We start from the raw sequence: 13,317 nt of genomic DNA on the forward strand, positions 1-13,317 counted from the left end.
TGGGATAATGCCGGCTTTATTTTCGAGCGTGGTATACAGTGATGTGGCAAAATGCGCGTCAAAGAGCAGCTGGCGAAGCAATGGCCAGGAGCGCCCGCTGCGGGCTCTGTGCGGCACACGTGCACCTGGGCACGCGACGGCCCAGCAGGCCAGAGCCGCTGGTCACACGGGGCTGGTGTGCCCTGCCTGAGCGGGTTCGCTTTGCTGTGTGGTGAGTAATGGACCCAGGCAGGCCAGCCCCTGCGGCACTCGGACGCCTGCTCAGTGGGGTCACGCAGCACCATGGTGATGAGGCTTTGGGACGGTCCACTGGTTCCTCCCAAGGGATCCACAATCCATGGGCCCCTTCCCCTGCTGGAGAAGTGGCACGCTCTGAATGGAGCCATTCCAGCCCCCTACCCTGCTCTCCCCCCTCTGGTGGGACTGCTCCCTGCCCAGCCCCCTCTGAATAACCCAGTTTAAAGGGCCCTCGCCCACGGGGCACTGGGGCTAGCCAGTGTGAAAGGGAAGCCCAATGTGCAGAGTGGGTCTGGATGAGCATCCCAGGGAGGAGCACGGCAGTCAGAGATGGAAAAAGCTAGTTACTAGGGGCCCTGCTCTAAAGCCCGTTCAAGTCACTGGATATCTTTGGATAAGCCCTTAGAGCAGGGCTGGGATCTGCTCCCCAGCGGAGAACATGCAAGAGCCTACAGTGCTCCAACCCTGGAGGACATTTCATCTCTGGTTAGTGAGCTAGTTGTGTCCCTGCACTAATGCCGGGCTGCACGTGTACTGGGGGGCCTGGCGTGTCGGAGAGGGGGGTGCCCAGCAACGTCATTCCGCACTGCCCAGCGCTCATCAATAATCAGTTAGTATTTATCTAACCTTCAGCAACTCGCATTTAACCAGCTCTTGCCATGACACGCCCCATGGCCCATTTGGCTCGTGCTGTCCCAAGCGGCCAGGCTAAAACAACCCCCATTTCACACCTCCCTTCACTTACAATAACCTCTGCAGTGCCACTTCTCCCGCGAGCCCTCTCCTCATTGTCCCGGGGCTCTTTCTGAAGAGCTTTCCAAGCCACACCGCTCCATGCCCCAGTGCGCCGCTCAGCCCGACGGAGCATCACCCCTTCTCAGCACTTGCCGACACATGCTCTGAACACCTACCTGTCCTCCCTCTCGCCCCACACATCCTCCCTGCAGCAACGACCCAGCCCAGGCCCCCTCACTCCCAGCCACGGCGAGCTGTGCTTGCCTTGGCTTTGGACAGCACAAGCCAAATGGGCCGTGGGGCGTGTCATGCGCGAGCTGTTCTTGCCTTGGCCGTGTGATCGTCTCTGTGTGATCAGAGCGGGGTCCACTTCATTGGCGCTAAGGAGCCATCAGCCACAGGGTGTGCAGACATCACAGGGCCCCACCCAGAGGCTCTTTCTACCTCGTCCTAGCAAACCTGGTAATAGTACATGTGATTTATAGCCAGGCTGGGGTTTGGTTTTGCTCTCCTTGCTTTGCTGCTGGTGTCAGATTTTTGCCTCTCACCTCTGCAGACTGAAATGCTCTCTGTAGCCCCAGGTTTCAGCATGGGTCAGCAGCGACATTAGCTTCCCCCACACATTGTGTCTCTAACCAGGACCTTCAGGGGACAGTCACCAAATGGCACCAATAGCAGCCCTGTGGCGTGAACCGCTGTCCATGAGACGTTGCACTGGGACCCCACATTCTTTTTATATGAGCCAGTAAACCGCTCCCCAGTGAGAAAGACTTTTGGTCTCTCCTGGCCTGGGTGTCCCCTCACAGCAGTAACCTGGAAGCAAAAAAACTCTTCATGTCGTTACCAATCCTTGGAGACACCCAGCCCCACAGGGATGAGTTGGCTGGTAATGTCCTGGGCACTTTAGCTGATGACCAAAGTCATGTGTATCTGAGACGGTGCTCTCTCCCTCCCAGCCCCTCTCCGCAACCTGCCCCACTTCCTTGCACACCTTGGAGCAGGGCGTCTGGGCTAGAGCAGAGCTCTGGCTGCCCCCTCGTCCCACTTCCTGCGAGCCGCCCCTTTGATGTGTGCACCCACATTCCTGCAGCCCTATGGGGGTGCTAGAGGGCGGAGGGGAGCTGGGGAGAAATGGACAGGAGTTGCCATGAACATCAACTTTTGTGAAACCTTGTTTTGGCTTGTTTAGGGATGAAAAAGTAAAAAAAAGCCTCATTTTCAGGGTCTTTTCTGAAACATTAAATGGGACGTTTCCAAAGAAACAAACCCGTGCCCCAGAGATTGCCCTGGGGGAGTGAGGGGGGGACATTTTTTCTTGAAAAAAATTTCACGTTAAAAATTCCGACTGGTTCAAAGGGCTTCTGCAGTTGCCCCAGCTAACCCCTAGAGGGCTCCACTTTGTGGACTGTCGCCTCCTCCTGGGAAAACGCGGGCCAAGCCCGGGGCTGTTCCCTGGGGGGTGCCAGGCGCTCCCTGGCGGGTGCCAGGCACTCCCTGGCTGTCGCTCTCTCTTGGCTTCATTTGTTTCCATGCGCCCAGCAGAAGCTGGCCCTGAGCATGTGATCCCCCCGCTCCCATGCCATTCCTTTCGTGAAACCAGAGCAGCAGAAATGCACCCGGGGGGCTTTGGGAGGCCAAGCGGCTGCGGGGCAGGACGGGAGGGCGGAGATCTGTGCACGGATACGGTAACTCCCCGGGCGAGCTGGGCGCAGCTCGGACACCTGGGTTCGCAGAGGCAAACCTTTCCTCCACTTGCTCCCTGCAGAACAGGGGCCCGGTGAGAGTTGCGGAGTTTTTGCTCTGGCTGGGGTGAAAGGATGCAAATCCACCTGTCTGGGACAGGCCTGAGCGCGGCCCTCTCCTGCCTGCACCCCATCTCCGGGTGCCCCAACTGCCCTTGCCCTTGGCCCTGGTATGGTGGCGTGGCACCTAGCGGCGCCTCACCCCTTGGCGTGCAGAGTTCAGCAACATCAGTGCGCCAGGAGCATGAGCCAGGCAACTGTGCAGCCCCAGCGGCTCCCCACAAACCCACCCCGCAGGACCTGTGATCAGCACCAGGGGCTAGAAAGCCCAGGGGCTGGGAATGGGGAGAACGCGAGAGCGCTGTGTCCCACTGAGTGCAGACGGGGACGGGCCGCCCTCCCTGGGCTCACCTGGCATTAAAGCCGGGCACACTCCTGCCTTGAAAGGTTAGGGTAATAAAAAGACAGGATGGCCAGCTTATCAGGGGCACAGAGGGTAACACCTGACACTGCTCTGTGCCCCCCGCCAGATCATAGGCTGCATGCCACGCTGCCAAGCATACAAAAGAGAGAGTGGGGGGACCAGCCTGGGACGGGCAGGAGGGGCTGGGCTGGCCAGGGAAAAAGCAAATGGGCTAGGACGTTGGTTTTCTTTCCCCAACACTCTGTGCGTGGCCGGGGACCATGATGCTGCCGAAGCTCAGTGGAGAAGCTCTGGCTGCTCTGGGAACCTGCCGCAGTGAAATACCGTTGTGCAGCAGGGTCAGCAGAGCAGTCTATAGCCTAGGCCAAATTCAGATGCCCCCAGTCTCCCCTCTAGTTTGCAGCAGCCTCTCTCGGAGACTGTCTATCAGCTAACGAGGCTGATGATTCACCCGGTGACTCCCCGCAAACAGCCCCTGGGCCAGACGTGCCGCCGACAACTCCAGAGCCCCATGGCCAGGTGGATGGCAGTGCCAGGCCTGGCCCAGTGACAGGACGGCACGCGTGCCTCTCTGTGCCTTCACCTAGAGCCGACCCGGACAGGGCCTTGTACCTTCCCAGGGGCCTCCTCCCCAAGTCCCTCAGCACCGCTCCAGTGGGCTCCTTTCAGCGCCTCCTCACACCCAGCCGGAGCGCTGCAGGTCAGGGGGAGTCCTTCCAGGGCCGAGACAGGGCCTGGGACCCATTGGCTCCATCCATTCTGCCGCAGGCCACTTGCTAAGAGGGAGCCCACCTCCAATCTCCCCCCCTGCTTCCGCTGCTTGGGTCTCGGGGTTGTTCAGGGCTCAGACCCCCAGGCAGGGTCCAGGAGGCCACAACAGCCAGAGAGGGCGGCTGCACATGCTGCATGGCTCTAAATCTCTGGTGGCTCCACCAAGGCCCCTTGGACAGGCCTCCCTGGCATCTGTTCTCCAGGAGCCGGCTTTAGCTGCAGCCAGCTTGGCAGGGGTGCGTGGAGCACGGTCGTGGGATGTTGGTTTGGGGCGTAGGCTTTGGTCACAGTCCCGCGGCGGGGCGGGGAACACCGACTCCATCACGCCCTGCCTGGGCGCTGTGGATCAACCTAAGGCACAACCTGCCCCCCTGCCAGGGGAACTCCGGCTCCCCTCCGGGACTTGAGCTCCTAGACTCGCCACGCCTCCCTCGAGCGCAGGGAGCCGCCCTGCCGGCGGAGCCCTGTGGCCACGGGGTGGGAGCCAGGATTTTGCTGTTCACTCCCCCGAGGCAGCTCCAATCTCTCCTGGGCTCTGGCAGCCCTGCTCTTCCCCTCAGGCAGCTGGAAGCAGGCCTGATCCATGGCCTCTGCAGAGCACACAAAGGAAACAATGGGATTCAGAGGCAGCAAGCTGGAAAGCCCACGGCTGGCGGCCTCCCAAGTCCCCTCTGGCCACTCGCTGTCTCTCTGCTGGGGATTACGCGGCCGGATGGACAGTCTCGGGGCTGCCTGTCCGCCGTCTGTGTCCCCTTCGTCCCGGGAAGAACAAAAGCAACGCCAGGCTCCCTAGATGTCATTGCTGGCTCCAGTCCAGCCGGGAGAGCACAGTCTGGGAAAGCAGAACACATGCAGAGATGGAGTTATGGGATCAGCAGTGGTGTTGGCTTGGGGCAGGAGCTGGGGGAGTCTGGATCTGGCAAAGTTAGCGGGTACCATCCCGCGGCTGGCTGTCGCAGGCCAGACTGCCATCTGCAAGGTCCCTGCTCTCTGGTGCGCTGCCTGTTGACCAAGCTCCTGCCCCGTTCTAATCCTGCAGCAGGTTTGGGGAGAGGTGCCGCGGAGGTGGGGAGAGAGAGGGACTTGTTATCATCTGTCCCCACAGCCCCCAGCATCCTCCCCCCTGCTGTGTGGCTTGGCCCGCAGGACTGGGTGCTGGTGAGTCTATGCATCAATTCAACGGGCTCCAGACGCATTCTTGCTCACTTCACTTGTCTCCTCCTGGCCTAGGAGGTGCAGGGCGCTTCCGAGGGCAGGCGGCCCTGTTTCAGCCGCACGCTCCCATTCCAGCCCCGGGGGCAGATATTAAAGCTGCGGATCCCAGGAGACTTGACCCCAGAGTCTTCTGAGTCGATGGACACATCCGAGTCCGTGGGGGACCTGGAGGTGTAAAGCTTCACGGGGGACCTCGCTCCCGCAGGGGGCGACTGCACTGGGCGAATGAAAGTCGGCGAGTAGGAACCCAGGCTCCTGGGACTGGTACAAGAAGATGCGTTGGCTGGTAGCACCCCAGCGCCGGCGGGTGGCACGAGAATCCTGTGGCCATCTGTCCAGGTGGCTTTCGGAGATGGCACTGGGTTCCTGTAGGTTGGAGAGTGGCTGCCTGTGGTTCCAGGGCTGCTGCCAGCTGCTGCATTGAGCGCTGGTGCCCCGGTGTTTGCAGGTAATGTGAAGGACCTGTGCCAATCCGCCCTGGCTGTGCGTGGCGACTGCAGTGGGCTGATGTAGGTCGGGGAGTGGCTGCCCAGGGTCCTTGGGCTGATGCAGGACGAGGTGTTGAATTGTGGGGTCCCAGTGTTGGTATGTCTGTGCCCATCCACCCTGGTGGCTCTCGGAGACCGTGGACTCGGGGAGTGGTTGTTCAGGGCTCTTGGGCTGCTGCATGGGGATGCGCTGGCAGGTGGTGCCCCAGTGCCGGCGGGTGGCGTGAATGGCCTGATGCCCTCAGTCCCCAGGGCTTTGGGGGAGGAGCTCTTCCTCCTGGCAGCATTGATGATGTTCCTGGCGAGCCGGGCCTGCATCTGCCGGCTGGCCTTGGGCTCTGCCTCCTGCCGCAGTGGGGAGAGGGACCTCTCGCTCCACGATGGCGACATGGGAGGAGGGGGGCTCCTCACACTGGCTGCTCGCAGGGCCTCCGCAGGCCTTTCCTCAGGCTCCGGCGTCGGGCTCGCCCACCCCTTGAAGGGGCTCGGGTGGGGCACCAGCCGCGGGGTCCAGGTCAGGGAGGCAGGCAGGGACACTCTTCTTTCCTGTAGGGGGAACACAGAGCACGGCTGAGTGTCAGGCTGACAAGGGAGGCCAGGGCAAAGAGCCAGTGAGGGATCCTGGAGACCAGAGCATTGGACTGGGAGTCGGGGCTTCTGGCCCCACCACTGACTTGCTGCGTGACCACAGCCAAGGCTTGTGACCTCCCGGGGCCTCAGCTTCGCCGCTGGTAGAGTGGATAATAACACCCATCGCACTGGCAGCTCTGGGGCCGACCTGTTAATAGCTGGCAAGGGCTTTGAGCTCCTCAGATAGCACAGAAGGGCAAACCCTTCCTCCGTCTCCTTCCCCCTTAACCCTGCCCCACCCCGCCCATCCCTCTCAGCCAATGGCAGGGGCAGGTTGCTAAATGTGATGGCATGCCAGGAAGCCCTGCCTTCAAAAGGCGGGACTTCCCAGAGTGAGGCCACACACCTGGCCAATCAGCACCTCCCAGCCAGGCAGGCTGTGTGCCGACAATGCTAACCTCACCCACCTGACCCCTGCTAGCAGAGACGAGACCAGCTCTGCCGTGGCTCTTCCCCAGCCCCGGCTTCAACGCCGCCTCCTTGGAGCACGCCATGTGCTCAGCGTCGGAGGAAGGCTGTGCCGCGGGCAGGTGGCAGCTGGGCGGTGACTGGGTTTTGTTAGCACCGTGGGCCCATTTATTCCATCCCGGAGATCGGGAGAAGCAAACCACACATCCAGGCATTTTTAGCCAAGAACATCCTGCTTTCTTCTGATGCCCTCATCTGCCCGGCAGGGACTTGGGCTCTGACGCTGTGCCCCTTACTCACGCTGGGTAGCGCTTGCTCTGACCGCCTTGGGACTACGCCCCCGAGTCGGCGCTCCCAGCCTGAGCGAGGGCTGCAGCACCAGGGCCTCCCTTGGGTCGTGTTCAGTACGTATCGCCTCCCTTGCCCCTTTATAGCCGGGTGCCCATTAACCACCGTCGTGCTGCATTGCTGCTGTCTCCTGGGGCCCTGCGTAGCTCCCCCTCCTGGTCCTGTTCTCAGGAGGAGCACTGGCTTGGCACGTGCCAGGCTGTCCCCAGAGGCATGACGCCCAATCATGCTTTCAGCGTCCTCAGTGCGTGGGGAGGGCTGGCCACCCGGGGTAGCCCCCTCTTGGCAGCAGGGAATGGAGCAAATGCTGCCCTGCTTCAATGGCTGGAGAGATGGCATCCAGCCAAGCTAACGGAGGGGGGATGCAGAGGACGGGGGGGGGGCAAACAGGACGGCCCATCATTAGGTTGTTCTTATTCTGCTCGCTCCTCCCTCCATGCTGCTCAGAAGCACAGAGGCCTCTTTGACAAGCGGGTGAGAGCCCTGTCCCACAGGCTGGCCAAAGGGAGGGAAAGCCAGAGACAGGAGCCTAGCAGGACAGGTCTGAGCAGGGCATAGGTGCCCAAGGAAAGCGACAGTGAGGCAGGGCTGGGGCCTGGAGCACCGGGTGCAGCTGGGACAATGCTTCCTTGGTCCAGTCAAGCAGGAGGAGACAAGAAGCCGGGGCCAGGGCTTTCCCATGGGTTGACCCTGCTCCTGCTCCCAGTGAGCTCGTGGGCACCGGGGCAGAGCTCAGCTCTGGGGCCCTCGGCCTCATCAAAAGCCCAGTGGAGCCCTTCCATTGACGTCAATGGTCCTTGGTTTAGGTCCCCTCTGTGCCCCCCTTCCAGTTCCTTCTGCAGTGCTGGATCCACGCGCCCCGGCTCGCTCTCAGCCCAGCTCATGCTCATGCCTCCTAATCCCTGTGCCCTTGGCATGGGACGTGCTCCAATTCTGTTCCTAGCCCGCGCGCTGCACACGGGAGGTCCAGCACCCCCAGCACGCCATCTGTAGGTCTGCTGCATCATTACAGCAGAGACTCGGCCCCAGGGCGCTGGGCTCAAACACCTAGGGATGGTTTAATGTTGGCCTGGGCCATGCGGGAACGCTTGGGTCTATCTCACTGCTGGTCCCGACAACCACCTGGGGCCCTTCCTGCCACCTTCTGCTGCTACCACTTGTTCCTGAGCCTTGGCAACACGTAACCTCGGCTGTGCCAAGGATACGCAGCCTCCAGCCCAAGCTCTGTGTCTGACCCTAAAACGGCTCCAGGTTGGACACTCCTGCGGAGAGTGGTTCAATTCCCTTTAAAGGCAATACTCAAGCTTTCTGGAGGTCCTGTCTCCCAGCCCAGGAGCTGCAGAGGGCACCAGGGCATGGGGCTGAAATGCCTACCAGGCCCGACGGGACCCAGCTCAGCCACAACCCAGACAGCATTTGTCAGCTGCTTTCTGACTAGACTCTCCAGCTATCTAGCAGGGAGAAGAGCTCATGGCACATGGGTGCAGCCGGGGCTGCCACGCTGGGCTGGTGTGAAGGAGAACGAGGACAGACTGAAAAGTTTCATCGAGTCACACAATAAAAATCCTCCCTCCTCCAAAACCCAATTCCCCCGCCCTGGTCTGGCCTTGCCAGCCAAGAGGAGCATGCTGGGGCGTGCCCTGCCTCTGCAGGGGCATCCAGGCCTGGATTTGCAGTGGGCACGTTCAGTTGAGACTTGGAATTGTGCTGAGCAATTTCCCCTGCAGCTGACGGTGGGCAGTGTCCTTGGGCCACTCCAAGGGGCAACTCTAGCCCTACCAGTGACTAATGTCCATATAGTCGTGGGTGTGGATGTGTGTCTGTGTATGCCCCTGTGTGTGCACACATGTGCCTGTCTGTGTGTGGGCACAAGGAGGTGAGATTTCAGCAAATGTAGACAGACCCAAGTCAGCTTTCGTCAAGCTCGCTTGCTAAAATAGCTGGGAAGATGCATTACCATGGATCAGCATGGGCTGGCCACCCGAGTACATACTCAGGATCCCAGGTCGGATGGCACTCAGACAGCTAGCCCATGCTGCTGCAGCTTCACAGCTATTGTGAGCAAGCTAGCTCACTCCAAGCTAGCTCACGCATGCCTACAGAACTGCGGCAGGAACTGGCAACTTTTAGGTAGCGTTCCAGCCAGAAGCAGGGTGGCACAGATTCACCTTGGGTCCTGTCACTCCTCCCTGACTTCGCTTTCCTCTTCAGGAGCACTCAAATAGTCAGGAAGATCAAATTTCAAACTAAGTCGGGGAAACATCACGACAGCAAATCAACCAAGTACCAGAGTGGTGTATAGCGTAGGAGTGCTGGGGTGGCTTTTCGGAGACAGAGACCCTGCCCTGTGCCACCCCACTGACTTCACATCCTAACCCGCGTTTACACAGCACTTCTGATTCCAAAGGCGCTCCCAATGTTTTACACCCAACGGGACAACTCTGCGGCTGGAGTAAATTGACACAACTCGGTTGACTTCGGGGAGCTTTGCTGATTGACACCAGCGGAGGATCTGGCTCTATGTGTACAGAGCGAAACGGCACGGGGAAGCCGAATGTACTTAGTCACTAGGCATGCGGTTGGGCGAGGGCATCACCAGGCCAACTTTTGCCCAAAATGCATGACGGGATGGTTGATTGCCTGTCACATCTCTCTGGGCCTATGACAACAGGGTTGCCCTAAATTACTCCTTTAAATGACCTAATGTGCTTCTCCATACATAGAGTACCACCAAAGCCAATACCCAAGGATGGCAGAGCACAAGAGGCCCCTCCCCACCACACCTGCTGCCTCCAGGGGGGTGGTGATGGAGGAGGAGGGCGTTGGAACAGAGAAGCTCCTTGGGGCAGGGACAATCTTTTGATTCATTATCTGTACAGCACCAGGCACAATAGGGTCCTGGCTCAGGGCTGGAGTTTCTAGACACTCCCACCAAACAAATCATAAATAATAACCCTGAAGCTACAAGACAGGCCTGTTAGTTTTGCTACTCAGTGTGTTGAGATCCAAGAGGAAAGAGCAGAAACAGACGAGAGGTCTGTGCTGTAGTCAGAGCCAGTAAAGAAAATGGACGCAGAGGAATTAGAAGCACAGTCGAAAGTAACCTTGTTAACATGGAAAAAGTGGAGAGACCAAGTGAGCTACAAAATCTTTACTAGCGTCCTGCCCTGGGTTAATTCAGCAGCTGGGATCGCAGGCTAAGTTTCCAAAACACATGTTCAAAAGTGCAGGGAAGGCACCGAACTGGTGACAGCTTCCTCTCTGCCCAGTTCCTTTCTCTGGCACGCTCCTTCAGCTGCATTTGTTCCAGGATGTGCTGTGAGTCACTGGCCCATCCCTTCCCCGGGAAGAGCCCACCAATCTGACACTGCCCAAACCCATGATCTAACGAGGAAATGAGGTTTGTCCAGGTGCTGCAGCAGCTAAAGGCCTCGTCTAGCTGGCAAGCGTGTCTGGGCTTCCTTGGATCACGGTTCTGGCTAGTGAGCCTGGAAATCAGCCTGGGAGCAACCTCTCCAACTGCTGGCTCAGAGCAGCTCCAGTGATGACAGTGGAGGTTACCCACATCCTGTGGCCCCCTGTGCCTCCCCCAGCTTGTGTCTCCCTGGAACAATCTAGCCAGGGAGCTGCCATGCACTGTACCGTAGCTATCCTGTCACTGCACGGCAGTAAACCCCTCCCTAAAGGATGGGCCAAGGGCCCAGGCCCTGCAGCCATCGCTCAGACCTAGAGCGGGGAGAAGAGTGAATAACATTCTCCACCCCACAGTCAAAGATTTCATGAAACTCATTGACTACATTATTTGACGAGTATCGTTTGACCATCTCTACCTGGCTCAAACGCCCTGCGCAGCCAATGGGGGTTTGACCTGAGTAAAGACTGCAGGATGAGCCTCTTCCCCTGGAAAAACCCAGCTCTTCCACAACAGCCCGTAAACACCTGGCTAGCCCATGAGATTAACCCTGTCATTGTCCCGCTCTTCCACAACACCTGGTAAATACCCAGCTATTGTACCCTGTAAATGCCCTCCTGCCATATGGTAACCATCCTATTGTTCCATCCCGTAAGTACCTGACCTGCCAACACCCTGCTACTCCATGGGCACTTGCCTTATATGTAAATCTGTTTCCATTGTCTAGCCTTTGCCTTGTCGCTTCTGGCCTTTGCCTCTACATGGCCCTCACCAGTGAAATGGCAGGTAGCAGGTACAGTAAGCGGTACTGGCAATTCCCAAGGACTGTAAATAACACATCATCATTTTGCCCTGTATGGTAACGTTTCATTACCCTGTCTGCTCCTGATGTTGATTCCCTGTCAGGAATTGGTTCACCAGCGTCCCTGCTTGGGAATGCTGACTCGAGCTTTTCACTCTTTCCACCCTGGCCTGGCAAAACAAGGTGTCAGCCAGGCTAGTGGGATCACAGAGAGACAAGGCAGGTTAGATTGTAGCATAAATAGTGTCCCAGCTGTGGGAATTTTGCATGTTTATTTTACTAGCAAATCACCTAACGGAACCTGGCTGTAAATTACGGTGCATGCCCAGAGACACACTATAAAGTGCTAAAGCTGTCGGTTTAACTGGAGACCTTTCCTCCAACTGCTTTTTAACAGAACAATTCTTGCCACCGTTCTACATAGCTGTCAGTTTTCTTATCCCTGACTGTTATTTTGCAGGTTGTCTGCTTTCCCCTGTAGCAGCCTCTCCTGTGTGTGTGAATAAACCCCTTGCACGACTAGGTGTCCGTGAAAGGGCTTTTTCTCTTGCATTCTAGTATATGAAGCAATATCCTGCAAACTGCAGAGCATTACATTCCAATGTGAGTGGAGAGTGCTTCGGACATTTGCAAACCTGAATCCCTACATTAAACCTGATATTTAGTCAACTAAATATAAGGAATAAAAGAGACCTGATTTGCAGAGCTAGGGCTGGTCAAAAATTAGCTGGTCAAACTGGTTTTCAGTGGAAAACTGGGGTTTTGACTCAGTGAAATTCTTCCCCATCAGTGTTTTCTTTCCATGGAAAATGTAGAGGAAAACTTTTTTCCAGCTTTCCCTGAAAATTTACCCAAATCCCCCTTCCATTTTCTGACCACTTCTACTCAGCCCTTACATCTCCCATTGACTGCAGTGGGGCCTGTGAGGGCTAAGCACCTCTGCAAATCAGATTTAGATTTAGATGCCTTGATTTAGATGCCTCAATATGGATTTAGGTGCCCACCTGTAGGCACCTAAATCCACCTTTGGTTGGAACATTTTGGCTTAAACAAATACATTGCTATGTCAGGTTTCGAGCCCTAGTTAATCATGCTCTTGGCCAGCTGAGGAAACCCAGTGACACCCTTTTGAACCTTGTTCCTGGAATCTCGTTAAGCTGCACTGATGCCTGGGAGACCCGCTGTGGATGAATACGAGACTTGGTGTGTGAACGCACAACGTATTCCGGAACAGAGGAATAACATAGCCCCAAATGCACTTGGTTTGTTGATTTGAGGAGTGTGATAATACTTGCTAGTGCACAAGTGTGGGTCCTGCAGCGGCTAGGTTCTGCTCCCAGTACATCCAGAGGAACTCCGCTGACTTCCCCTGACACCCGAGATGACCATCTGGCCTAAACCTTTAATAGCACGGAAAAACCCATCCTGTGGCCCTAAGCTGTCCCTGTGGCGGGCCTCTCACAGCTGCTGTGCCATCTTTAACAAGAAAGCACTGTGCCCTCCCGTACACACCCCAGCGGGCTAGTGCAGAGTGGCTCCAGGACCAATGCCCCCCCCTCCTCTGCCCCTGTTGCAGAGGCTAATACCATTGACCCTACAGAGTCCCAAGGGAGTACGAAGTGCCCCCTTTCTCGTACACCGAATAGATCTGATGCTAATTCTTTGCTGGGAAGGGGACTAAAGGACAGGCGGAGACTAGCAAGGTTCTCCTGTCATCTCAGTGCTGCAGTGGTGCTCCCTGTGCTCTGGGGGGGACCTCGAGTGATGCTGTTAAACTAAGGCAAAGAACAGAAGAAAACAGGAGAAACATCAGGAGCAGGAGAAGAAAGGAGACAGAAATGGAAATGCCACCGCCCCCCTCTGGGAAGCCCTTTGGTAAGGTGCACATGACAGAGTCAGTGGAGAGGAGAGGCTGCAGCTGAATGGCCTGCGAAGTTGCAGAGAGGACACGCAGAAGGCTTTGCAAAGCGGAGGTGGAAATTCAGAAGGCGAGAAGAAGGCTGAGCCAGAGGGTTGATGCTCCATAACGTTGCCAGACAAGGGAAAAGAAAAGGCACCAGAGTTCCTGCTGTTTCAGTGAAGCTTCTAGTAATGATCTTCTAGGG

General features: G+C 57.5%; 1 protein-coding gene across 2 annotated transcripts in view; it reads right to left on the reverse strand.

Annotated features, from left to right (window-relative positions):
- SYNPO (synaptopodin) overlaps positions 1-13,317 on the reverse strand; it is a 91,450-nt gene continuing 78,133 nt past the window's right edge. For both annotated transcript variants that reach the window (XM_084637406.1, XM_084637405.1), the window contains one exon: positions 1-6,158. In XM_084637406.1, coding sequence (XP_084493532.1) covers positions 5,136-6,158 — 1,023 coding nt within the window. In that variant the 3' untranslated portion in view covers positions 1-5,135. The remainder of the gene's footprint in view (positions 6,159-13,317) is intronic.

The sequence above is a fragment of the Lepidochelys olivacea genome, assembly GCF_965140295.1.
Source record: "Lepidochelys olivacea isolate rLepOli2 genome assembly, chromosome: 8".
NCBI classification, from domain to species: domain Eukaryota; kingdom Metazoa; phylum Chordata; order Testudines; family Cheloniidae; genus Lepidochelys; species Lepidochelys olivacea.